The sequence below is a fragment of the Suncus etruscus genome, chromosome 8, assembly GCF_024139225.1.
Source record: "Suncus etruscus isolate mSunEtr1 chromosome 8, mSunEtr1.pri.cur, whole genome shotgun sequence".
NCBI lineage: Eukaryota > Metazoa > Chordata > Mammalia > Eulipotyphla > Soricidae > Suncus > Suncus etruscus.
In genome coordinates, this window is record NC_064855.1 from 38,907,397 (window position 1) to 38,934,897 (window position 27,501).

At 39.3% G+C, this 27,501-nt stretch overlaps 1 protein-coding gene across 1 annotated transcript in view; it reads right to left on the minus strand.

The window, feature by feature from the left end:
- The window catches only part of MIPEP (mitochondrial intermediate peptidase), a 189,100-nt gene that overhangs the window by 62,802 nt on the left and 98,797 nt on the right, over positions 1–27,501 (minus strand). The window contains exon 17 of the mRNA XM_049778451.1: positions 1,204–1,325. Within this exon, the coding sequence (XP_049634408.1) occupies positions 1,204–1,325 (122 nt within the window). The remainder of the gene's footprint in view (positions 1–1,203; positions 1,326–27,501) is intronic.

The following is a 27,501-nucleotide window of genomic DNA, read 5'->3' on the forward strand; positions in this document are numbered from 1 at the left end:
GACTCTGGAAAGGTACCATTTGTTTGTTCAGGAGATAAAGTGCTTTCAATGACCATCAGACAGCAAGTGAACACCACACTTGACTCCTCCGTGGAAGTAAATAAAAGAGAGGCTTCTGCTTTGTGGGGCAATCAAAATAGCCAGGAAGGAGCAGCAAGAACATGTGGTGATCTTGGGGGAAGGAGTTGCCCCTCTAGGTCCTGTTTCCTCCTCACTACCTAACTCTGGCCCTGGCTCCATTGTGGGAGGTAGGTGGACACCAGAGAAATCTCTGCAGAATTTCCTCTAAAAATTTTGGACAACAGATAGGTTCACCACATTTATAACTTAAATTGACTCCTAGGCTAAGCTGTTCAGGTCTGAGATGCTAGCAGACATTTCCCAGAAACTTTCTAGAGAAAGGGGCAGGCTGTGCTGTGTGAATTATGGATGAAGCCACAAGGTAAAGCAAGGCAAAGGAGGAGCATGTGCAGGGGCCATGGCTGTGGAGAAAGGAGGGACAGGATATTCTTTTTGGAAAGAAAGCTTTCCTAAGGCAGGGCGCGCGCGCACACACACACACACACACACACACACACACACACACACCCTCTCAATGTTAATACTCATTAAAAGTTCCAATGGATGCTGAAAACGAAAGACAAGAAATTTACTTCGGACACACACACACACACACACACCCTCTCAATGTTAATACTCATTAAAAGCTTCCAATGGATGCTGAAAATGAAAGACAAGAAGTTTACTTCGGGGTCTGGCATGAGCAATGTGCTTCAGTGTTTCCTAATGTAGAGTCTGTCAGGGTTAAAAGGAGGCCCTAAAAGCAAGTAGTGGCAGCAGAAGGACTAGGCTGACCAAACCTAGAGCACTAGTATCAAAGCCTGGAGTCCAAGAGGGCTGTGCCTGTTTCTTACAGGAAGTAGGGAACCATGCCACACAGGGTCCTGACAAATACAAGGGGTGGGGGGATGAGGAAGGGAGACAACATGTAGCATGCAGTTACCAGGGTCAGTGCTACAGGTTAGAGTACCTTTAGGTCCCTGGACTCCAGTCTCTCATGGATAGTGAGGGGTTCAAGCTGAAAGGGAGCACCAAAGCTTGGCTTCTAGCTAGGTTCAGACTGAGTGAGGCTTGCAGTGGGTATGGATTTCCTAAAGAAGGATAACACCTCCTCAATTAATCCTCCATCTTAACTCCCTTTACCTGTTAAAAGGATCCTGCAGAAAACATTCCTTCCAAACCATAGACGCTACCGCCCTGGACATGAGGTAAGAGTAGTATTTGGCACCGTAGCCTACGAGGTGGCTAAATCGAACCTGCCAGGCCTGCAAACAAATCAGAGAACACCGTCACATCTCTGCATTTTATGTTATAACCAAGAACATGGGGGGAATGCAGGGAGAAATGTGTACATGCTTTCATCCAACCTATTTGGCCACATCCTTTATAAAAACAGTAACCTTCCTTTATCTGATGCATGGCTTTATAGGCTGAATTTTACCTTCAATACTCATATTTTCAAGTATGAAAACCCAATTCCTCCATAATGCACTGGATTTGGAAACAGCCTTGCAAGTGGTGACCAACTAAGGTGTATTTGTGTAGAGAGGACTACTGTTCAGAATAAACTCACTTCTGCTCAGGTTCCTCTGACCACAAAAGGAAAGAACAGCTAAGCCTCAGCTGCCAGACTAATAATGAGGCAGCAGGATTGAACTTTCCATCTACTCTAACTGGCTGAAATGTCTCTGGTCATTGGCAGTAAACAATGAAATTAAGGAGCTCATTGTACATTTTCAAGGACACTGATGTGGTTGTTCTAAGAAAGACCATGAGGGCTAGAGCAAAAGCACAGTGAGTAGGGTGCTTGCCTTGTAAGCATCCAGCCAAGTTTGGATCCCTGTAACCAAACATAAACTCCAGAGCTCTGCCAGGAGTGATTCCTGAGAGTATAGCCTGGAGAAAGTCATAGGTCTCACCATAGAAACAAAAATAGAAAGACTAGAAAAGGTTCCTTGAGAGAACATTACTTCCTGGAAAATTCTTTTGTTTATACATATATAGTTATTTTTCTGTACCTAAAATTGGACTATCACAATGTCCCTATTTGTAGTACTTTCCAAAAGCAAATGCATATGCTTAGCAGAGGATATTCATGCTAACAAAACTAAAAAAAGAAAACTAGACTCTGATAACACAACTTTAAAACTTTACTTTTCTGAAACAAATATGACCTAAAACATTATCTTTCTGTAACATTAAATTTAAAATAAAAATGAACCTATTTTTCTTTTCAGGGATTAAACACAGCTGAAGAAAAAAGTTCACTGGAGAAATAAGTTAGGCTCTTGCCTTGCAAGCGGTAAACTTGGGTTTGATCCAATAGTCTCACTGATGACAGTGGAAGCAAGAACACCGATAGGCATTTTAAACTGTTAGGATGTAAATGGTAATTTGGGAGGGAGAGGTTAAGAAAGAGGAGCACATGGCTGGCAGTGCTCAGGAATAACTCCTGGGTTTGTGATCAGAGGTTGCTCCTAGCATATGGGGGTGTGGTGGGGAGTGGAGATGTGATGGAGAGAGAATCTGGTCTCCAGCATACATAGCCTAAGCTCCAGCTCTGAAAGTGGTATTTAAATGTAAGACAGAATGCCCATGTCAAATCTAATCATACAAAACTTAAGAATAACCTAATTTTTAATCAAAGGATTGGTTGTGTTGGGAATTGTTTAAAACATTATAAAGAGCACTACATTTCCTCCATTACTCCCTCTCTCCCTCCCTTTTCCTCCTTTCCTCCTTCATTCCATCTTTTTGGCCCACGCAGCAATGGGTTACTCCTATCTCTGAACTCAGGAATCAACCTGTGGTACTTGGGAGACCATGTGGCATGTCAGGGGATAAAATCTGGGTCAATTGAGTAGAAGATACCTTAACCCCTGTACTATCTCTCCAGGCTTATGTATACTTTTATTTTAAAAAGAAATCTATGTCTGTTTTTGATGTGGTACAAGAATCTTAAGAGATTACAGCAGGGGTCTCAAATTCGCGGCCCTCCATACAACATTTTGTGGCCCGCGGCAGGCCTTCAAATATCGCAGCATTCACGATTATTCACTTACTGAATAATCGCAATAAAAATCGCATTAGTAAGAAAAAATCGCATTAAACATTCACATACCCTGAGCAGTTCTGTTCGGGGTATGCAAATATTTGATGTGATTTCTTGTTTTACTAATGCGATTTTTTTTCTTACTAGTACGATTTTTTATTGCGAATATCAGTATGCGAATAATCACGAATACTTTGCCCCTAGCGCGGACGTCATTTCCGCTGCTCCTGCCCACTGTCCCTTGCATTATCAGAGGCCTAAGGGATAGAAGTTTATTACAGAATTAGATTTTGTCGTATCTTCATCATGACTTCATCAAAGCCTGCAGTGAAGAGAAAGATTGATGACGAGCACAGATAATTTCAAGAAAAGTGGGAGACAAGTATTTCTTTGTTGAGCACAAGGGGCATCCCACATGTCTTATTTGCTCAGAGAAAGTTGCAGTGCACAAGGAATACAACTTGAAATGCCATTATTCAACTAAACATGCTGAGGAATGTGCAAAATATCAAGGAAATGAGAGAGCCAAGTGGGTTGCCAGTCTTAAAGCATGTCTAATGCGGCAGCAAGATTTCTTCAAGAAAGCAATCAAAGAGAATGTTGCATCAGTAAAAGCAAGTTACATGGTTAGTGAGATGATTGCTAAGGCAGGGAAACCATTCACAGAAAGACAGTTTGTTAAAAAATGCATGTTACAGGCTGCAAGTATTATCTGTCCAGAAAAGAAAGGGTCAGTTTAGCAAAATCAGTCTTTCTGCCAACACTGTGGCAGAGCGCATTTCTGACATGTCAAGTGACATTTATCATTAACTGTGTGAGAAAGTCATATGTTTTGATGCATACTCAGTTGCTCTTGACGAGGGCACAGGTATAACAGAGACTGCACAGCTCACAATTTATGTCCTTGGTGTTGATTGCAATTTTGAACTGACAGAGAAGCTGCTCACAATAATTCCAATGCATGGCCAGACCACCACTAATGAGATATTTCGGCATCTGTGTGATGCCATTGAGAATGCATGGAAGAAGTTTGTTGGAATAATAACCGATGAAACACCATCGATGACAGGGAGAAAAAATGGACTGGTGGCACTTGTCCAAAAAAAAAACTTGAAGAGGAGGGTGTAGAGAAGGCTATTGCTCTTCACTGCATTATCCATCAGCAGGCCCTTTGCAGTAAATGCCTGCCCTGTGACAATGTAATGTCTGTTGTGAAATGCATCAACCAAATTAGATCCAGGGGCTTAAAGCACAGGAGGTTCCATGCTTTTTTAGAGAAGATGGAGTCAAAATATGGAGATGTGTTCTATTTCACCGAAGTACGTTGGCTCAGCAGGGGAAATGTCCTGAAAAGATTTTTTGAGTTAAGAGAAGTGAAAGCCTTCATGGAGAAGGATGGGAATGCTGTTTCTGAGTTGAGTGATCACAAATGGCTCATGGACTTAGCTTTTCTTGTTGACATCACACATAAGCTGAATGTACTAAACAAGATGTTACAAGGCCCGGGGCAGCTTATCAGTGCTGCCTATGACAACGTGAGAGCATTCTCCACAAAACTTGTGTTATGGAAATCCCAGCTCTCTCAGACAAACCTTTGCCATTTCCAAGACACAAGGAACTTGTGGATGCAGGCATACCATTCAGTGGTGAGAAATATGTTGATGCTAGAGAAGGAATTTGATCATAGATTTTCAGACTTCATAATGCACAGAGCCACTTTCTAAATTTTTGTGGACCCCTTTTCCTTTGATGTGCAAGATGCCCCATCTCTGCTTCAAATGGAGCTCATTGACCTGTAATGCAATTCTGATCTCAAAGCCAAATTCAGGGAGATTAGTGGAAAAGCAGACATGTATGGGCAATTTTTGAGAGAATTGCCCCCCAGCTTCCCTGAGCTTTCCTGAATTTGTTCAAGTGCACCATGTGCCTTTTTTGGGAGCACATATTTGTGTGAAAAGTTATTCTCCACATTGAACTTCAATAAGTCAAAGTATAGGTCTAGACTTAATGATGATCATCTTCTAGCCATACTGAGGGTCTCAACTGCTTCCTCTCTAAAGCCAAATGTGGTTCAAATTTGTGAGAAGAAGCGCTGTCAAGTCTCTGGCAGCAAGGAATAGGCAAAAGATGCCATGTTCAGAAGAATTCTGTATTCTTCTGAACTGTTCATGATCTTCACTCAATGTTCTATTCATGTTCAGAAGAAATAATTAAAACTGTTAATAATGACGTTTGAGGACTGTGTGTGTGTGTGTGTGTGTGTGTGTCTGTGTGTGTGTGTGAAACCCCTTATGCGGCCCTGCCTCGCCCCGACTTTGCCTCCTGTGGCCCCCAGGTAAATTGAGTTTGAGACCCCTGGACTACAGGAATTCTTTTTTTTTTTTTTAATTTTTTATTTTTGGGCCACACCCGGTAATGCTCAGGGGTTACTCCTGGCTATGTGCTCAGAAGTTGCTCCTGGCTTGGGGGACCATATGGGACACCGGGGGATCGAACCGCGGTCCGTCCAAGGCTAGCGCAGGCAAGGCAGGCACCTTACCTTTAGCGCCACCGCCCGGCCCCAGGAATTCTTTTTCACATAAAGTTGCTGTCATGTAGTAGCATCTTGTAGAAAGGCTGCTATTGTAATCTGAGATGCCACAAATACTGGTTCTAATGTCATTGATGATATAAAGTTGTTTCAAGTAGGACCAGCAAGACCTGTCCATACAGCAAAAGGGCTTGCTATATCTTTGGAACTTTTCCTTCTTAGTTAAGTGCCAGAAATACTTGGCAGCCTTTATGTTTAGTATAAAGCAGAGCTTAGCCTGATTTAGATTTGAGGTGAATATACTTTTGTTATCTTTAAAATAGGCCTACTTCAAGAGTGGCATTTGATCTGAGCTCTGAAATTCCTACATTCCTTAGATTCATCAATCACAAGTGAGTTCCACAGAGTAATAAAAATATGATCTTTCAGAAGTGTAGAAAGATAAGGATTTACTCGACAGTTTCTTGAACCACCACAGTATCTCTGAATTCCGACAGGACTAATACAGCCCAAGATACAGATTCTGGCACAATACAAGCTTGTTGGACCTTGTTCTTTAATTACAGGTTTGACTTCAGCACCAGAACCTTTCCATATTTGAAGACATGCTAAATAAATTATCCTCCCTGATACCTTTCATTATCAGTATGTAAGTTTATGACTGATGAAAATCTACAGTTTCACTGCTATTGATCACAAATAGCTAATGTAACCCAATATTCAGTACTTGCTACCATTGTATTCATCTTAAAACCTAAAAGACAGCATTTCATCCTTAAGCTCTAAAATTCTAATATCCTCTTTAAATGTAAGTTTTTATAGTGAGATGTGAAGCTGTACTTCTGAAACTGAACAGTACTGTAAATCAATAGAAATCAATAAAATCTGACTAAACAGAAATACATAGACGTGTATGCCTTCCTATGGGACAATTGTTCAGAAAAAGAAAAAAATTCTCATTTTTTTGTGTCAGAAAAACAACTCAAAGAAGAGTTTATGATTTTTTTTATTCTTTCTAGAGTCCATCCCAGAGGGATAGATCTAACTAAAGTTAAATCAATCATTCCAGTGATTCTGTTTGAAAGTCTGAGGTCATAGAGCAGCACAGCAAGTACAGCAGAAAATCTGTGCTCACTGTGAGTTCCATTATTATTCAGGGAGGCAAGGCTATTTGGAATTCTTACTGCGATAACCCTTCCTAACCATACCATTTTATTCTACTCAGATCAATCACGAAAATATAGAAAACTATCAATTTTCAGTGTGGACTCAGAAAAAATGCTGATACAAAGCATGACCTCCTAATATTTATTGTTATTGTTTTATGTCTTAAGTTTTTATTTGAGGCAGTGTGATTTAAATACTGCTCATGATAGGGTTCCAAATCTACACCCTATACAACAGTGTCAGCTTTCCTCCACCCATCCCCCCACATTAGGAAGCTCAGATCTGCAGACCAGTTCTCAGGCTTTGTTGCTCTGGCAAATAACTTTTTTGTTTGTTTGCTGAAGAAGCAGGATTTACTGTGGTGGGTGGGATTGGGATAGTGAGGTAGAGAGTGGGGAAGTGGAGAGGGGTTGGGGAGGCAGCGGGGAAGTTCAGAGACTTTCAGAAATACCAGTGCCCACCATTTGCCTAGAGGCCTACAATTCAGGGTGCATATGACCCCATAAGCATCTGGGATGCTCACTTAGCCACCAGGTCTTCAAACTCATCTTCTTTAAACTTTGTAAAACCCCATTTCTAGAAAATATGGTTTTTCTGGCAACCACAAACCAATTGGACCCCGAGCATTGTACCCTGGGGGTTTCCAAGTACCCCAATTCCCGATCCTACACAAACCCCAACCCTCTACACACACACACACACACACACACACACACACACACACCACCTGTTTTGGAGCCTGAGATTGGACCCTGGGGGTTTCCAAGTACCACAATTCCCAATCCTACACAAACCCCAACCCTCTACACACACACACACACACACACACACACACACACACACACACACACACACACCACCTGTTTTGGAGCCTGAGATTGAAGCCAGTATGAGAGCAGATAAAAGCATCCACAGCAAAGAACTGTCTCCAAGGTCTCTTATTACAGCTCGTATAAACCAAATAAAGAGGGAAAACATCCAAATTAGTAGAATTACAAATGAATGGAAGAGATTACAATGGAACCCCGAGAGATAAAGAATATCATATGGTCATATTATGAACAATTATACTCAAGCTAGAGAACCCAATAGAAATAGACAGATTCCTCAAAAAATACCATTTTCCGAGACTGGAAAAGAAAGATCTAGAAAGCCTAAACAGGTCAAACACTTCAGAGGAAATTGAAGCTGTAATCAAGAAACTCCCTAAGAAGAAAAGTCCAGGTCCAGATGGCTTTACAGGTGAATTCTATCAAATATTCGGAGATGACTTACTACCATTGATCCACAGGCTATTTTAAACCATTGAGAAAACAGGACTATTTCTTTAATAAGGCTAATATCCCACTCATTCCCAAAGATGGCAGGGGACACCACCAAGAAAGAAAAATACAGACCAATCTCACTAATGAACATAGATGCAAAAATACTCTACAAAATTTTAGCTAACCGAATTCAGCACTGCATCAAAAAGATTATACATCATGACCAAGTGGGTTTCATCCAAGGGATGCAAGGTTGGTTCAACATACACAAATCAATCAACATCATCCACCACATAAACAACAAGAAAGACAAAAGCCACATGATCATATCAATCGATGCAGAGAAGGCATTTGACAAAATCCAATACCCATTCATGAGGAAAACTCTCACCAAAATAGAGCTAGAAGGCACCTTCCTGAAGATAGTTACAGCTATCTATGAAAAGCCCACAGCCAACGTTATCCTTAATGATGAAAAACTGAAAACAATTCCACTAAGGTCAGGAACTAGGCAAGGCTGTCCACTCTTATTCAATATAACCTTAGAAGTCCTAGCAATAGCAATCCGACAAAAGAAGGGAATCAAAGGAAACCAAATTGGGAAAGAGGAACTCAAACTATCTCTTTTTGCAGATGATATTATGATATACATCAAAAACCCTAAAGAGTCCAAAGTAAAAGTCCTAGAAACAATAACCAATACAACAAAGTGGCTGGCTACAAAGTCAATACACAAAAGACAGTAGCGTTTCTCTATACAAATAACAAAGTAGAGGAGAGAGAAATTAAGAAAACAATTCCAATTAAAATAGTATCAAAAAACATTAAGTACCTAGGAATCAACCTTACAAGGGAAGTGAAGGACCTATACCAGGGAAACTTCAAAACACTTCAGAAAGAAATTGAAGAGGATCTAAGGAAATGGAAGAACGTCCCATGCTCATGGGCAGGTAGAATCAACATAATCAAATTGACTATCCTACCCAAACTCCTATATAGATTCAATGAAATCCCTATCAAATCCAGGCATCATTCTTTAAAGACTTAGAACAATCAATCATAAGATTCATCTGAAACCACAAAAGACACAGGATAGCCTAACATATACTGAAAAAAAAAGAAGCTGGGTGGCATCTCTTTACCTAACCTGAAGCTATACTATAAAGCCATAGTGATCAAAACAGCATGGTACTGGAACAAAAACAGCCTCAGACAGTAGGTTCGAACAGAATTTCCAGACATCAATCCCCAGATATACAGTCAACTAATATTTGACAATAGAGCCAAGAACTTGAAATGGAACAAAGAAACTCTCTTCAACAAATGGTGTTGCTACAACTGGAAAACTGTCTGTAAGAAACTGAAAATTGACCCATACCTCACTCCTTATACAAAAGCCAACTCAAAATGGATTAAAGATCTTAAAATTACACCAGAATCTATAAAGTTTATTGAGGAAAAAAATAGGCAGAACACTCAAAGACCTATATATTAAAAAAGTCTTCAGGGATGAAGCACCAATGGCAAGGATTTTAGCATCAAACATAAACAAATGAGACTACATCAAACTAAAAAGCTTCTGCATGGCAAAGAAAACCCACTTAACACAAGGAGACATCTTTGTGCAAAGAATCTTTGCACTCAACACATCAGATAAAGGGCTGATAACCAGAATATACAAACCACTCAGAAAGCTGAGTCCCCCAAAACCAAATAAAGCCATAGAAAAACAGGGAAATAAAATGAATAGACACTTCTCCAAGTAAGACCAAAAGATGGTCAACAAACACATGATAACATGCTCACCTTCACTCATCATTAGGGAAATCCAAATCAAGACAACAATGAGATACCACCTTACACCAGTGAGGATAGCTCACATCAAAAATAACATGAACAATCTCTGTTGGTGAGGATGCGGTATGAAAGGAACTCTCATCCACTGCTGGTGGGAATGCCCTCTGCTCCAAACCCTATGGAAAACAGTCTGGAGAGTTCTCAAGGAAATCAGAATTGAGATGCCATTTGATCTAGCAATTGCCCTCCTAGGTATCTACTCCAAGTCGGAAAGACAGAAATCCCAAAGTATGTGTGCATCCCACTATTTATCACAGCACTCAGTATAATAGCCAAGTCTTGGAACCAACCTCGATGTCCAACAACAGATGAGTGGATCATTAAGATGTGATATCTAAACACAAAGGAATACTACATGGCAGTTAGAAATGATACAATCACAGACTTTGCAGCAACGTGGATGAACCTAGAAAAATATTATGTTAAACGAAGTAAGCCAGAAGATGAAAGATATAAACACAGAATGATAGTACTATTCTGAAGTACCTAGAAAAACACCAGATATATAACCAATACCCCATGATCAAATAACAGGGTGTAACAGGATAGAAAACTCAAACACTGTAATAATCACCATGTACAGGGGAGTAGTGCCCAAAGGGAAGAGAAACAACACAAAGCCCAAATACACATTATATCATAAAGAAACCAGCTACAGCAGAAACAGCAGCAGAGAGAAAACAGGTATGTATGTAATCAGCCTTTTACTACAAAGGCTCAAAAAAATTTCCTACGGATCTTATACAAGATTTACAGGTAAAGATTATGATGGGAAATTACTGACTCCAACAAAAACATTTCAAAACAATATGTTTGAATGCCTTAATCTTACTACATTTAAAATAACCTCTCAGTATTTCTGTCCATAGGGGTGCTTGGATACAAAGGGTGGACATCCTACGGTGGCACCTCGGTGCTCAGTCACACGAACCACCATGATCAGCTTGCATCATGAAAATGACTGGATAAAACTTTTTAACATACCCTTTATCTCTAGGTTATGCCCTCTTTTAAGACCTGAAGCACATGACTAGCCAGACCACCGAAGCAGCATCCGTGACTTACAGATTTATACTACAGGGCCTATGCATTGAACATGTTCCAGCAAACTAATATGCCCTTGCTCTTTTATCCTCTCTTCTCATTACTTCAGTTTTTTGTTGTTTGTTTGTTTTTTGTTCTGTTTTGTTCTTTTTCTCTCTCTTCTTGTCTCCCTCTTCTTCTACCTTCTCCTCCTCATTATCATCAATCAATCCATATCAAATAAAAACCACAAGGTTACCTCCTATATAGGAAAGGAGAGCTGATATATAGGGTGCTGTGGACAATACTGCAAAGGGTAAACACCTATATAGATAGACCTCACTAACACAATGGTTAGTACTTGAGACATGAAACCTATACGTATCCAAAAGTCAATCTATTAGTTTCTTTACCTTACATGTACTATACTTACCTATCTCTCTGTACTCAGCATATCACTTGCTCTCCACACCTTTTTTCATTAATATATACCTAAGCTAACTTCTATATGTTTATCTGTGGGCAGGAGCACAGAGATAGGAATCCTCTTGAGAGACAAACCTAAATTATAAACAACCCATACCTATAGCCTATATATCCCCTCCCATGTACTATCCCTTCTCCCCCCTTCAGAAATCCGACTATCCCTTCACCCCTCAATCCCTTCCCTGATATCCCCACCATAATAAAACTCTTCACCCTCAGTTCTTAATCCATTAGGCATTAAGACCGGCCCCCTACCCCAACGAACCAGTACCCAGCACCCAAGTGAAGAGACACCCACTCAAACCCACACCTCGTTCCTGGGAAGAAAATACAACCAACATCCTGACTAACTCATGCAGTGTGGTCCTCCTAATCACCTCTCCCTAATGTGGACTGTGGCTTGATACCAGAACTAGTTTCACAAGGATCCCATTGCAAGAACTCTACAAGACCTCCCTGCCACAAATCTTTTGTCAATCTCAGGAAGGCCAGGGTGTGTGATGAAAAGGCGCCCTGGAGCCCACACCCACAAGGAAATCTCAAAAGATAATGGGGAAGCCTATACTTTCATCTTAAGTATAAGACCTATATAACACTACCTCTTAACCTGTTTTTCCCCAAATGTAATCTCCTGAATCACTTTCTCCCTTTTTCTTTGTTTTTGTTTTTTGTTTTATTTTCGCTTTTTGGGGGGATCACACCTGGCGGCGCTCGGGGGTTGCTCCTGGCTCTATGCTCGGAGGTCGCCCCTGGTGGGCACAGGAGACCATGTGGGATGTCAGGATTTGAGCCACTGTTCTGCATGAAGGGCAGACGCCTTACCTCCATGCTATCTCTCCAGCCCCAATTTTTTCCTTTAATTACTTCTTTTAATTAAAAAAAATCTTTTTTCTTTAGATATGTGTGAGCATTTATAGTTTTAGTCTTTGTTGTGCTTCTGATTTCTTCTCTCTCCACCCCCAAATCCACCAGCCATATAATACAGCATCACTTCTTCCTGTAAAGTCATATTAAAAAAAGAGGAAATCTTACATATAAAAACAAGCTCTTATCTACTAGGGATAAGAACTCATTCTTTTTTACAACACAGGGGTATCTCCCACCTTGAACATATGTCATGAACATATGTCACCTTGAACCAACTTAGACCCCAAGGAACCAGGCACCAACAGTCCAGCCTTGACTCCTGGATTCCAGAAATAGAAATGGCACAGTTCTCCACAACAGCTCCAGGAACCAAATCCCCATCCGGGACATCTATAATGTTGGTCTGACACCAACATGCACCAGTTCTAAAATGGTATCCTGACAATGAGGAAATGAGAACAACTTGATCTGAGAGAAAGTAGTCCTTCCTCACCAGCCAACGATAAGACAAAATCAGAAGATTTGTCACCTTTGATCTGTGCAAAAGCCAAGATCGCTATCTACAGATGACTGGTAGTTACAACCATGACTGGACTGTATGCATCCTGGGACCAACAACATCAACAACAACAAAAAAGCTCTAGACTAGGTTTTGGTCTATGACCTGTTCAACAAACAAGATCTCCAATTCCAGAGGTCTGACTGAGACAATAGCAACTGAACGGGTCTTCTGGAAACAACAAAAGACTCAATCCCAGGCTCCATTTTAGGAGCATCATAATGACTAAGACCACCAACTACAAAAGATGGATTAAAATGACACTGAAGAAATAGAATTTGTAGAACCACAAAGAAAGACTTCATCATAAGCTCCATTCCTTGAGCTGTACAGACACCAGGATCTCTAGATACAGAGGTCTGATTTTACCATTCATGACGATGCAGAAGTCTTCCATATACCACAAAAGCACCGAGGGGAGAGTAAATGATCATGCAAGGAGTCTATAGTTAATCCCATGACAGTATACTTCAAGGGTGGAGAAACCCTGTATCTCCTAGGTCAAGGGAATTCCCTCTATAATATCCCCAATAGTTACTGTGCCTATGCAGGGGGAAAAATTTTTTAAAAAGCACAAAATAATCCTTTTATCCACATATATTTAATTATTGATTGATTTTTTTGACTTCTTTATTTTGGTGTAGATATTAAAGTTAATATCTCCAATTTTATTTTTTTTATTTTATCTTTTTCTTTCTTTTTGCACTCCAGCATGGTTTGATTTCAGGACCGAGACTATTGTGTGGTGCTTGTCTTTATTGCTGCAGTGTTCACTGGATATTTTATTTGATATTTGTTTCTGTATTGTTGCGGTGTTTCAATTACCTTTTTCCTGTCCTCTCTCAAACTGAGGTTGAAAGCCTCTAGGACTCCGTCATTTTCCGCTTATTTGATTTTTTTACACCATTCTATTGCTTATCTTTCCTTCAAACAAAACCGCATAACTCAAACCATATAGCTCCGCCTCTCAAATAGAGGGGGAAACAAGGGAGGGTACCAGGATCAAACAGACTTAGGATCACTAATAGTAAGCTAGACACAGAGTGGACCACTTACTCTAGCTGCCCGGGGGGTGATGGTGGGGGATATGGGTTGCTGGAAGGGAAGGAGGGTGGTGGGAGGACAAATTTGGTGATGGGAATTCCCCTGATACAATATTAATATGTACCTAAAATACTACTGTGAAAGATATGTAAGCCAATATGGTCAAAATAAAAATTAAAAAAGAAAAGTACATAAGATCTATTTTTATTACTAAGAAATTTTAACCATTAACTAAATTTCAAAATAAGAAGTTATGAAATTATTTTATGACATCCTTTATTCACTTTAGTTTGAATCCAATATATGGCCAGTTCAACTATTTTATTGAATATAATAGGTTTAAGAAGAATAACAAGTTGGAAAAAGTGGTTTTGAAATAAATGTAAACTATCACCTGATGTATAAACCTTCACTGCTTTCATTTAAAGGATGTGGCCCTGTGAAAGAGTTGTTTAGACTGGACTCAGGCTAAAGTGGAAAAAGTTATTGCTGAAATTGTATAAATCATCTCAAATATTGTTTGATTTTAGCTTTAAAGTGCCTGAGTTTTTCTAAATGTTCTGAAAAAGCTTGGTTCACTTTTTACTCTCCATAAATCAGCAGGATTTCAAAGCTTACCAGACACACAAAAAACATATACATGTGGAAGAGGAATTGCATCATTGTGAAGTTAAGGACCTAAAGAGCATCAAAAGACGGAATTAACTTAGTTCTAATTATTAATATAAAAAGAAACTATCCTAACACATTAATAACCACACATGGTACAAGGAGTACACTCAGAATGACATGAGCTACCAAAGGACACTGAGAGCCAGCAACCTGTCATTCCAGGGTTCTGGGGACCTGGACAATAAACAGAAGAATGTACAACATAGTTTGTTCATTTCTTTTTTCATTCTAATACACCAACTGGCTTTCCTGCTCTTACCCATCCTATATGCAACTGAAGAAATCCGTGTACCCACTCATTAGTTTTACCAAAGAAATGTCCCTTTATTAGTCACTTACTGTTATGGATATTTAACATTTGGTTCAAGTTCACTGTTGGCCCAGCATTAAATTCGGTGGTATTGACATACTTTCTCTGTGGCCTATCATAGATTGGGCATAAGGTAACCCATAGATCTCCTTATAAACAAAATCTGATGCTTCAGACTCCATGAGCATAGAACCTGACATTCCATGTTACTACCATGTATAGTTCACCTCCGTTCCTCAGAGGAGTCACATCTGCTCATGCTGACACTTTTAGAACTTGAGCATAATAAGATACCCCACTTCCATGTTAAATTTTCTTTGCAGGCTTTGTGATTTGAAAATGCTGATATCTTGAAATGTTCTCTTCTCTCAGACACACACACACACACACACACACACACACACACACACACACACACACACGCTGGAGTGATAGTACAGGGGTAGGGCATTTGCCATGTACTTGGCTGACCCAGGATGGACGCTGGATCCCCATCACCTTATATGGAACCCTGAGCCAGGAGAGATTGCTGAGCACAGAGCCATGAGTAATCCCTCTGTGCTGCCTGGTATGACCCCAAAACAAAATAAGACAAACAAACAAAAAAGAGTAACATTAAATAAAATAAATCTGGAACTCTGCTGCATTTCAGATTCCAGCACCCCTATCTGTCTCTCTTCTATGCTGTGCTGCATTTTCGGCCTAATTTTATCCTGTGTGTGGCTCATCTGCAGACGGCCCACCTTCCCTGGAGCCTTCTGTGGAGGTGAGTCTACATGCTCAGAAATGGAGGAACCACTGAACTCTGCTGGATCTCAGATGCCAGCACCCCTATCTGCTTCTCTTCTGTGCTGTGCTGCATTTTCGGCCTGATTTCATCCTGTGTGTGGCTCATCTGCGGAAGGCCCGCCTACCCTGGAGCCTTCCCTGGAGGTGAGTCGACACGCCCAGAAAGGGAGGAGCCAGAGGAGCACGGCCGCTCTCCTTAGCTTTGCAACCTGCACATCATTTAGCCAATGAATACAACCACAACACATAGAAAAATACACAATACAAGTGTGACAATGGGGAAACAACGCAGCACAGCGCCTGACATAGAGAATGATGAAGGCAAATCTGATGACTTGAACATGACCAACCAAATAGTCAGTCTCTCAGATAAGTTTAGAATCACAAAATGGAAGATTTTCAAAGAACTCAAACAAAGTATAGAAGAGAACACTAATAAGAATCAAGAGAATATGAAGATAGAAATCAGAAAACTCCAAACTAAAATTTCAGGTCAAATAACAGGTCTGAAAAACTCAGTACATGAATTGAAGAAAAACATGGTTGATCTTTGCCATGGGTTAAGAGCAGCTGAGGATAGAATTAGTACACTGGAAGATGAGATGAATAACAATTCCATACAGCAGAAGAAATTGGAAAAAAGCCTCAAAGCAAATGATCAAACAATGGAAAAATTACTCAAAGAATGGGAACAGATGAAAATAGAAGTCTATGATAAGCTCAACAGAAACAACTTAAGAATCATTGCAGTCCCAGAGACCCAGGAAGGAAATCTCCAGGAAGAATAAACGGTCAAGAACATCATTAGAGAGAAACTACCAGAGCTAAAGAATACATGCAATCAAATCCTGCATGCCTGAAGAGTACCAACTAAAAGAGACCCCAGAAAAAAACACCCCAAGACAAATCCTAGTCACAATGAGGATTGCCACAGGTAGAGACAGAATTCTGAAAGCAGCAAGATCAAAAAGAGAAATTACATTCAAGGGAACATCCTTGAGATTTACTGCAGACCTGTTACAGGAAACACTCAAGGCCAGAAGGCAGTGGTAGGACATAGTAACAAAACTCAATGAAATAAATGCTTCGCCTAGAATACTGCACCCAGCAAAACTCACTTTCAGTTTGAAGGAAAAATACATTGTTTCACAGACAAATAACAGCTGAGAAACTTTACAGACTCAAAACCATTCTTAAAAGAAAAACTGAACGGCCTATTTTAGGACAAGACTGACCAACAGACACACCAAACTTCAATATAAAGATGGCACTAACTCCCAGGACAATTCTTTCTCTCAATGTCAATGGAATAAATGCACCAGTTAAGAGACACAGAGTGGCTAAATGGATCAAAAAACTCAATTCAACCTTCTGCTGCCTACAAGAAAGGCACCTGAATAGTCAGAACAAACATAGACTCTAAATAAAAGGCAGGAGGAAAATCATCCAAGCAAACAACACACATAAAAAAGCTGGAGTGGCCATACTAATATCAGATGATGCAAACTTTATACTTAGGAAAGTTGTAAGGGACAAAGATGGACATTTTGTATTAATCAAGGGCTATGTAGAGCAGGAAGAAATCACTCTCCTACATATATGCACCGAATGAGGGGCCAGCAAAATATTTAATAAAATTGTTGACAAATCTGAAAAATAATATCAATAATAACACAATAATTGTGGGAGACCTCAACACGGCATTGTCAACACTTGACACGTCAACCAGACTGAAACCCAACAAGAATATACTAGACCTAAACAGAGAAATGGAAGAAAGAGACCTAGTAGATATATACAGGACACTCCACCCCCAGAAGCCTGGATAAACATTCTTCTCTAATGTACATGGGACATTCGCCAGGATAAACTACATGCTAGCACATAAAACATACCTCCATAATATCAAGAGGATAGAAATTTTGCAGGCTACCTTTGCTGACCACAAGGCCCTGAAATTATATGTTAACTACAAAGGAACATAGAAGAAAAACTTTAACACCTGGAAGTTAAATAGCCTAATGCTGAATAACAAGTGGGTCCGAGATGAAATCAAAGAGGAAATCAAAACCTTCCTGAAAACAAATGACAATGGAGACACAAACTATCAGAACCTATGGGACACAGCAAAAGCAGTACTGAAAGGAAAATTTATAGCTTTGCAAGCACACATAAGGAAAGAAGAAGGGGCATACCTGAATAGCTTAATGACGGAGCTAATAGAACTAGAAAGTGCTCAACAAAAGGACCCAAAAATAGGGAGTCAGAAGGAAAAAACAAAGCTGAGAAAAGAAATCAATAAAGTGGAAACTCGAAAAACAATCCAAAAGATCAACGAAAAGAAGTTGGTTCTTTGAAAAAATAAACAAGATTGATAGACCACTGGCAAAACTAACAAAGAAAGAGAGCAAGAGAAACTTGATAACTCGTATTCGGAATGAAAAAAGAGTGATCACTACTGTTATGACAGAGATTCAAAGGGTAATCAGAAACTACTTTGAGAAACTCTATGCCACGAAAAATGAAAACCTGGAAGAAATGGATAAATTCTTGGACTCTTATAATCTTCCATGAAATCTTCCATGGTTGAATGAAAAGGATGTAGCATATCTAAACACACCCATCACTATTGAGGAAATTAAGACAGTAATCAAATGTCTGCCCAAAAACAAAAGCCCAGGCCCAGATGGATTTACTAATGAATTCTTTCAAACCTTTCAAGAGGAACCACTACCAATCCTGGCAAGACTCTTTCATGAAATCGGAAAAACAGGAACACTTCCAAATAGCTTTTATGAAGCCAACATCACCTTGATACCTAAACCAGAAAAAGATGCTACGAAAAAAGAAAATTACAGACCAATATCTCTGATGATCACAGATGCAAAGATCCTCACCAAATCCTGGCAAATAGGATTCAATGCCTCATTAAGAAAATCATCCACTATGAGCAAGTAGGTTTCATCCCAGGAATGCAAGGATGGTTTAACATCCGTAAATCTATCAACATAATACACAACATCAACAAGAAAAATAAAAATCACGTGATCATATCAATAGATGCAGAAAAAGCATTTGATAAGGTCCAACACCCATTCTTGATCAAAACTCTCAGCAAGATTGGAATGGAAGGAACCTTTCTCAATATAGTTAAGGCCATCTACCACAAGCCAGAGGCAAATATTGTCCTCAATGGAGAAAAACTGAAAGCCTTTCCTCTTAATAATGGCACAAGAAAAGGCTGTCCTCTCTCACCACTCCTATTCAACATAGCACTGGAAGTTCTTGCTATAGCGATTAGGCAAAAAAAAAAAAAAAAAAAAAAAGGATATCAAGGGAATCCAGAAAGGAAAAGAAGTGAAGCTCTCACTGTTTGCAGATGACATGATACTCTACTTAGAAAACTCTAAAGTCTCTATGAAAAAGCTTCTAGAAACAATAGACTCATATAGCAAGGTGGCACGCTACAAAATTATCACACAAAAATCAATGGCCTTTCTATACACCAATAGTAATAAGGAAGAAATGGACATTAAGAAAACAACCCCATTCACAATAGTGCCACACAAACTCAAATATCTTGGAATCAACTTGACTAAAAATGTGAAGGACCTATACAAAGCAAACTATAAAACTCTGCTGTAAGAAATAAGAGAGGACACGCAGAAATGGAAGCACATACCCTGCTCATGGATTGGCAGGATTAACATCATTAAAATGGCAATACTCCCCAAAGCATTGTACAGATTTAATGCAATCCCTCTAAAGATACCCATGACATTCTTCAAAGAAGTGGATCAGGCACTTTTGAAATTCATTTGGAACAATAAACACCCCAGAATAGCTAAAGCAATCATTGGGGAAAAGAATAGGGGAGGAATTACTTTCCCCAACTTTAAACTTTACTACAAAGCAATAGTTATCAAAACAGCATGGTATTGGAATAAAGACAGGCCCTCAGATCAGTGGAATAAGGCTTGAATACTCAGAGAATGTTCCCCAGACATACAATCACCTAATTTTTGATAAAGGAGCAAGAAATACTAAATGGAGCAAAGAAAGCCTCTTCAACAAGTGGTGTTGGCACAACAACATGTAGGTAAAAACTCTAGGGCATTGAGACTAAAGGCATCTTCAAGGAGGAGACTGCACTCTCCAAGCAAGTGAAAGCAGAAATTAACAGATGGGAATATATTAAACTGAGAAGCTTCTGCACCTCAAAAAAAATATTGCCCAGGATACAAGAGCCCCCCACGAGTGGGAGAAACTATTCACCCAATACCCATCAGATAAGGGGCTAATCTCCAAAATATACAAGGCACTGACAGAACTTTACAAGAAAAAACATCTAACTCCATCAAAAAATGGGGAGAAGAAATGGACAGACACTTTGACAAAGAAGAAATACACATGGCCAAAAGACACATGAAAAAATGCTCCACATCACTAACCATCAGGGAGATGCAAATCAAAACAATTATGAGGTACCACCTCACACCCTAGAGATTGGCACACATCACAAAGAATGAGAACAAGCAGTGTTGGCAGGGATGTGGAGAGAAAGGAACTCTTATCCACTGCTGGTGCAAATGCCTTCTAGTTCAACCTTTATGAAAAGCGATATGGAGATTCCTCTAAAAACTGGAAATCGAGCTCCCATACGATCCAGCTATACCACTCCTAGGAATATACCCTAGGAACACAAAAATACAATACAAAAATCCCTTCCTTACACCTATATTCATTGCAGCACTATTTACCATAGCAAGACTCTGGAAACAGCCAAGATACCCTTCAAAAGATGAATGGCTAAAGAAACTGTGGTACATATATACAATGGAATATTATGCAGCTGTCAGGAGAGATGAAGTCATGAAATTTTCCTATACATGGATATACATGGAATCTATTATGCTTAGTGAAATAAGTCAGAGAGAGAGAGAAAGACACATAATGGTCTCAGTCATCTATGGGTTTTAAGAAAAATTAAAGACATTCTTGCAATAATAATTTTCAGACATAAAAGAGAAAAGAGCTAGAAGTTACAGCTTACCTCATGAAGCTCACCACAAACAGGGATGAGTTTAGTTAGAGAAATAACTATGTTTTGAACTGTCCTAATAATGAGAATGTATGAGGGAAATAGAAAGCCTGTCTAGAGCACAGGCCGGGGTTGGGTGGGGAGAAGGGAGATTTGGGACATTGGTGATGGGAACGTTGCACTGGTGATGAGTGGTGTTCTCTACATGACTGAAACCCAAACACAATCATGTATGTAATAAAGTTGGTTAAATAAAGAAAAAGATATTTAAATAAATTAAATAAATCTTGATGCAGTTCACAAATATATCAAAAATCCAAAGCATTTCTCAGAGGAAGATATATCAGTGAGGAGAAATAGGTCATTCATATACCATGCCTGCTGTATCATCACCCATAATCACCACTTTGCCTATGGCTTTGCTTCACCACTCATCTACTAGACTTTGTAGAGATACAAATCTGACCAAACTCTAGGTATGTTGGTATTTAGTCTTACAGCACCAAGACTTTGTGGAGTCAGTATGGGCACCCTCTCCCCACTTTCTTATACTTCCAAGATACCTGGCAGTTATAACCACACCCACAAAAGCCACAGTATCAGCAATACTGCAAGGAATTCCTGGACTGTGCGACCACATTTGATAACTTTATTTTTGTATACTAATGCCATCCTCACAGGAACACACAAATTTAGATATCAATATGTAGTCGAAGTCATTTAATGTTCATAAAAATAATGGCATAGCAGAATGGTATTAAAAAGAACTTACTAAATATTCTGACAATGACTTAATGGCCTCATTAGAGATACAATAATTTTCATAAATTTGCTTGTCACTGTACTTTTTATCCCCTGCACTCCTCTTCTTATTTTTACTTTCTCTTTCTATATATATTTTTAAATTATTTTGCTCAATTATCTGGAAACAAATGTATTATAATTAACTATGTCAGCTATGTGATACATACTCTTTTAATGAAGTAAAGAACAAAAACAGTAAAACTACAGTAGGTCACAAATTTCATATACTGTCCCCATGAATTAATCAAGAATTTAAATGATAAAATTAAACTATGAGAATTCTAGGAAAAATACAGCAGAAATTGGGGCCGGAGCGGTGGCGCAAGCGTTAAGGCATCTGCCTTGCCCGCGTTAGCCTAAGACAGATCACCCGGTGTCCCATCTGGTTCCCCAAGTCAGGAGCAATTTCTGAGTGCACAGCCAGGAGTAACCCCTGAGCATCACCAGGTATGGCCCAAAAGCAAATAAAAAAATATAGTAGAAATTTTAAATATTTAAGCTAAGAATGCTTTATAAACAAGAAATAAAGAAAAATTAAATAGATGTAACTACCACTATCAAGCAACAAAAAGAAAAAATTAAAAAAATCATAAAAGAAGCTCGGACAGCATGTAGGGTACACGCCTTAACTGAGTTCAATTCCAGGCCTCCCAAGTCCAGCACAGTAGCTTTTAAAGGTCGAAGCCTAGCAAAAAAAAAATATATCACTTCTGCTTAGGTTTTTTTGGTCTGATTAAGTCACTGGTCTGACTAAGTCACTGGTGACTGAGTGGATGAAGAAGAAAATGTAATTTTACCAAGTGCTGGAAACAAACATGGACTGTGACTGGATAGGCCTGAGGACCACCACCTGGGCCTGGCAAAGCTTGCTTAACCATTTCTGGACACTGGACTCCTAATTATTTGACAGTGCAGCAATTATTCACTTTAAAGCTTTATTTGGTGTTCCACCTGAGAATAAATTCTTCAATGTTACATTACTGGCTTAAAGATCTGTAAGCCCTACATTTCCTAATCAACCCACCATCCTTGCCAAACTGCTTCTTCTGCTTTACATAAAAATAAACATTTCATTAAAAAATGGTCAGACCTGGGGCCAGAGTGGTGGCACAAGTGGTAAGGCATCTGACTTGTGCGTGCTAGCCTAGGACAGACTGCACTTCAAATCCACCAGCATCCCATATGGTTCCCAAGCCAGGATCGATTTCTGAGTGCATAGCCAGGAGTAACTCCTGAGCGTCACCAGGTGTGGCCCAAAAAACAAAACAAAACAAAAAAACATGATCAGACCTAAACATCAAACGCAAAGTTAACAACAACAAAATCAAGATACCCAATCTACAACAAGATCTGGACAAAGGGGACCTGTTACACTAGCAGTTCAGGGGCAAAGAGGGGAGGTATGGGATGCATGTTGGGAACAGGAGTGAAGAGAGGACAACACTGGTGGTGGGAATGGCGAGAATTCACTGTCACTATGTACTTTAACTATAACTGTGAAAGACTTGTATATCACATTGGTCACAATAAAATTTATTTAAAAAATATTTTAGGGGACCAATAGTGGGTTTAGTGGATTCTCTTTCTATGAAACATTTACTAATTTGAAAAATCAACATGCCATTAATTTGCATGTTCCATTTGCATATTTTGTGCCCTGTGAAAGTCAAAGGATTTATATATATATATATATATATATATTAAAATATATATGTTATATATATATTATTAATCTTTTAAACTTTCTGGTGCTGTTTGCTATGGAAAAGTGTTAGAATTTTTCTTTTTCTGTTGTTTTTTTTTGTTTGTTTGTTTGTTTTTTTTTTTGGTTTTTGGGTCACACCTGGCAGTGCTCAGGGGTTATTCCTGGCTCCAGGCTCAGAAATTGCTCCTGGCAGGCACAGGGGACCATATGGGGCGCCGGGATTCGAACCGATGACCTCCTGCATGAAAGGCAAACGCCTTACCTCCATGCTATCTCTCCGGCCCCCTTTTTCTGTTGTTTTATGCTCTATTTTGTATGAGCTCTTTATGTAACAAAAACTTAAAACACATGTTTTACTTTTTTATTTTTTTTTGTTTTTTTTTTGGGGGGGGGCCACGTCCATTTGATGCTCAGGTATTATTCCTGGCTAAGCGCTCAGAAATTGCCCCTGGCTTTGGGGGACCATATGGGACACCAGGGGATGGAACCGCAGTCCTTCCTTGGCTAGCGCTTGCAAGGCAGACACCTTACCTCTAGTACCACCTCTCCGGCCCTGCTTTACTTTTATTAACACCAGTTTCCTTGTGTGAAAAGGCTTACTTGTGTTAATTTTATGTACCTTTTTTGATAGGAACCCAGATTTTCATGAATTTCTCATTTATGAATCCATCCATTTCTTTTTAACTGATTCTTTAATGAAAAAAATATTTGCCTAACATACTATTTCTGATGAGTCTTTTATTTCTATTTAAGTGTCTACTCCATTTGGATTATATTTCCAGATAGTAAATAATATTTTATTTATTTATTTTTGGTTTTGGATCACAAGTGGTGGTGCTTTAGGGTTGGTTACTCCTGACTCTACATTCAGGAATTACTCCTGATGGTGCTCAAGAGACCATATGTAATGATGGGGATAGAAACCAGGTTGGCTACATGCAAGGCAAATGCCCTCTCTGCTAAACTCTCTGCTCCAGCCCCTATAGTTAATATATTTAAATTATATATGACAGAGAGAAACCTAGTCCAAATGTCAGGTCACATTCATGTTTATTTTGCCTGTAATATCTTCAGAAAATTACTTAATCCTCACTCTGACAATATGCCATAAATACCTAAATTTGTAAAATTTCTTAGTTTTAGTATAAAAATGAGTCTGCCTAACTGGCTGGCCAGTTTATCAGAAATAAACTAAAAGACTATCTGCAAACTAATATGAAAATGTCTCACTATTCTAAACTTGTTTTGTTTTGTTTTGTGGGGGTGGGGGTGGGGGCACATCTGGCAGTGCTAGGAAGTAACTCCTGGTTTTATGCTCAGAAATCACTACTAGCCAGGGATTGAACCTAGGTCAGCCTTACCCACTGTGCTCTTCCTCTGGCCCCATTTTTCCAAACTTTTCTTTAGAACTCCTAATTTCTCTGGTCCAGGAACTATGAGCACTGCTCCTCCCACCTGTGACACCAAGCATGACCAGGCACCATCTGCCAAGATTACCTGGAGCCAGAGACCTGCTCTGTGCCCTGGGTTTTGCACCCTGCCTTCTCTCTGGAGAGGCCTCGCAGCTTCCTTGGGTCAATCTCACAGCCTCACCTCCACACCAAGTGGAGAACCATTGACCACGTTTTTTCTAGTTTCCTAATAGCTCTGTTGATCCTGTTTTCTGACCTGTTTTATTCCTCCTCCCCATCTCTCACTGAATTTTTTGAAATTCCATTATTTGTATGCCTGAATGTTTAATATCTTTTCTTTAAAAGGGACTTTTGTTCTAACAAAAACCTGGATGTTCCTTGAGACTTCAATTTCCTAACATTTTCCAAGCCTCCTCTCATGAGGTATGTAGGCAAGAGGTATTTTGTGACTAGACCCTTCCCTCTAATTGATTCAGAATGGTGCTCTGACTTTTTTCTTCCAGCCCAGTAGCTGGGCTAGGTTGGGGGTAAAAAGGGTTAAATGGGGGGAAATAACAAATGGGGGTTGAGAGAATGAAGGGCTAGAAAAGAATTCGCAAGGTGGTAAGCAAGGGGAGGAGGGGCTATATGTAACAGGGGGAAGGACAATACAGAACATAGACAGACATTATACATATTACAGATGGTCTTAAACAGACATTAGGATGGCCAACACATATACACTCATGTGTACACATAGACAGACCCTGAGGATCGATCTGAAGAATGGCTTCGTGGATTAGATTGTGTATAAAGAAATCTTAAAAGCAATCAATTTTCAAGTCTAGAAAATTAAGTGATATAGTAATGAGCACTGAGTCTATAACATGAAGTATTGTCTAGTAGGTCTTAAGCATCCAGGTTCCTTTCCTAAAAGCAATCAAAATCATGAGCATTATGATATAATGGTAAACTACCTACGATTGAAAACAAATTACAATAACATATTCAATGAATGAGCTCTGTAACAGGAGTTTAAAACATGCAGTTGCATATTCCATTGCTATCTGTAGACATAAGCATTAGATTATATTATCAGACATAACCAATTAGAAAATGAAATGATTAGAATTTTTGTCGTAACATTATCATAATGAGCCTTTTCTTCTGAGTCTAAAATCCATTGACATTTAAGGAAACTATTGACAGAAAGGGCTGTTGTGCCATTTGGGTTGGGTTGTTGTTACAATTGGTGTTTTGGTTTGTGTAATTGCTCTTTGAGTAGCTCATTTAGGGTCGATTTGGATAACGGAAATATTGAGAGTTCTTTTTTGTCTGAGAATGTTTTTAACCATCCCTCCCATGTAAATGAGTTTTGCTGGGTATATGCCATTCCACTCTTTTCTTGCTAGATTGTTTCAAATGGAAGATCTGGTTTGATTCTTATGTTGTTTCCTTTATACTTGAGGTATTTTTTTCTCTTACTGCTTTAAAGAGTTGATCTCTCTGGTTTTTGTTGTTGTTGTTGTTGTTTTGCCATTTGAATTACTAAATGACTTGGTGTTGTTCTGTTATGGTCTATTTTGTTTGGCACTCAGTTTGCCTCTTCCCTTTCCCAAGGGTGGGGAAGTTCTCTGCAATTATCTCCCTCACTACTTGTTCTTCCCCTTTCCCATTTTCTTTTCCTTATGGAATTCCTATAATTCGGAGATTATTTTTCTTGTCTTTGTTCATTAAGTACCTTTATTTTCTTCCAGTGTTTTGCCTTTCCTTTCTTTTATTTATTTATTTATTTTTTATTTTTGGGCTACACCCAGTGACACTAAGGGGTACTCCTGGCTATGTGCTTAGAAATTGTTCCTGGTTTGGGGGACCATATGGGACAAAAGGAATCGAACTGCAGTCCATCCTGGGTCAAATGCCCTACTGCTGCGCCATAGGTCCAATCCCTCTCCTTTCTTTTTGACTTCCTTATCCCAGCTGACTTGTAATTTGTCTTCAAGTTCTTATATGTGATACTCCACCTGAGTAATTCTACTATTAAGGCTTGCTAATAACATGCTTTTTAGTTCCTTCAGTTCCATTTGTATGAATTTTCTCATCTTCTGAAAGAGTTCTTTGATTTGGTTGAATTTTTCATCTATAGATTTCTTAATTTCGTAGGCTAGTGACTCCTCGATTTCCATTACTAAAACATTAAGTGTTGATTTTATGTCTTCATCTATAAGGTTCAGGCTTTTAAGTGGTTTTGGAGATATGTCAGGATTTCTCTCTGTATCCTCACAGTAGATGTCTTCATTAGCTTCCCCATTGATCTTTGCATTTAGTGGTTTGGAGTGCTGGATTCTCAGGGTGTTAAAAGAAGTGCTTGAACAATCTGCCAGGAAGTCTGGCTGGCACCAAAGTGTAGATGGACAGTGATGACACTGGAACCCAGAAGGAAGCTGAGGGAAGGTTGGGAAGGTGGCCTATTCGAGTTTGGTGAAAGAGACTAGGACGGGAGCCCCACTGCTCTCACCTAAGCCTAATTTTAACCTTTGTAAATGAACCTGAGAATGAAGGAACTGCTAATATCTGGACTTCTATTTCATTATCACCAGCCCATATGAATTTGCAAGCCAAACCCCCTCACTTCCAAAACTAGCACTTGTAGCACAATTCCAGAAAACCAAGACAAAAATATAAATTGGTAATTCAGCTCTAGAAACACAATTATAAAAACAATATCCTCCTGCTTTAAATCAGTGAAACCTACAGTTGCAGCTGCCCCACACACTGAACATAAAAATTTTCGAGAAAATGAGTTATTCATGAGATTAAAGGTTCAATTTATAACACTTCTGTGTTTTAGTTACAAAGTCATAAATAAATCTAGCATG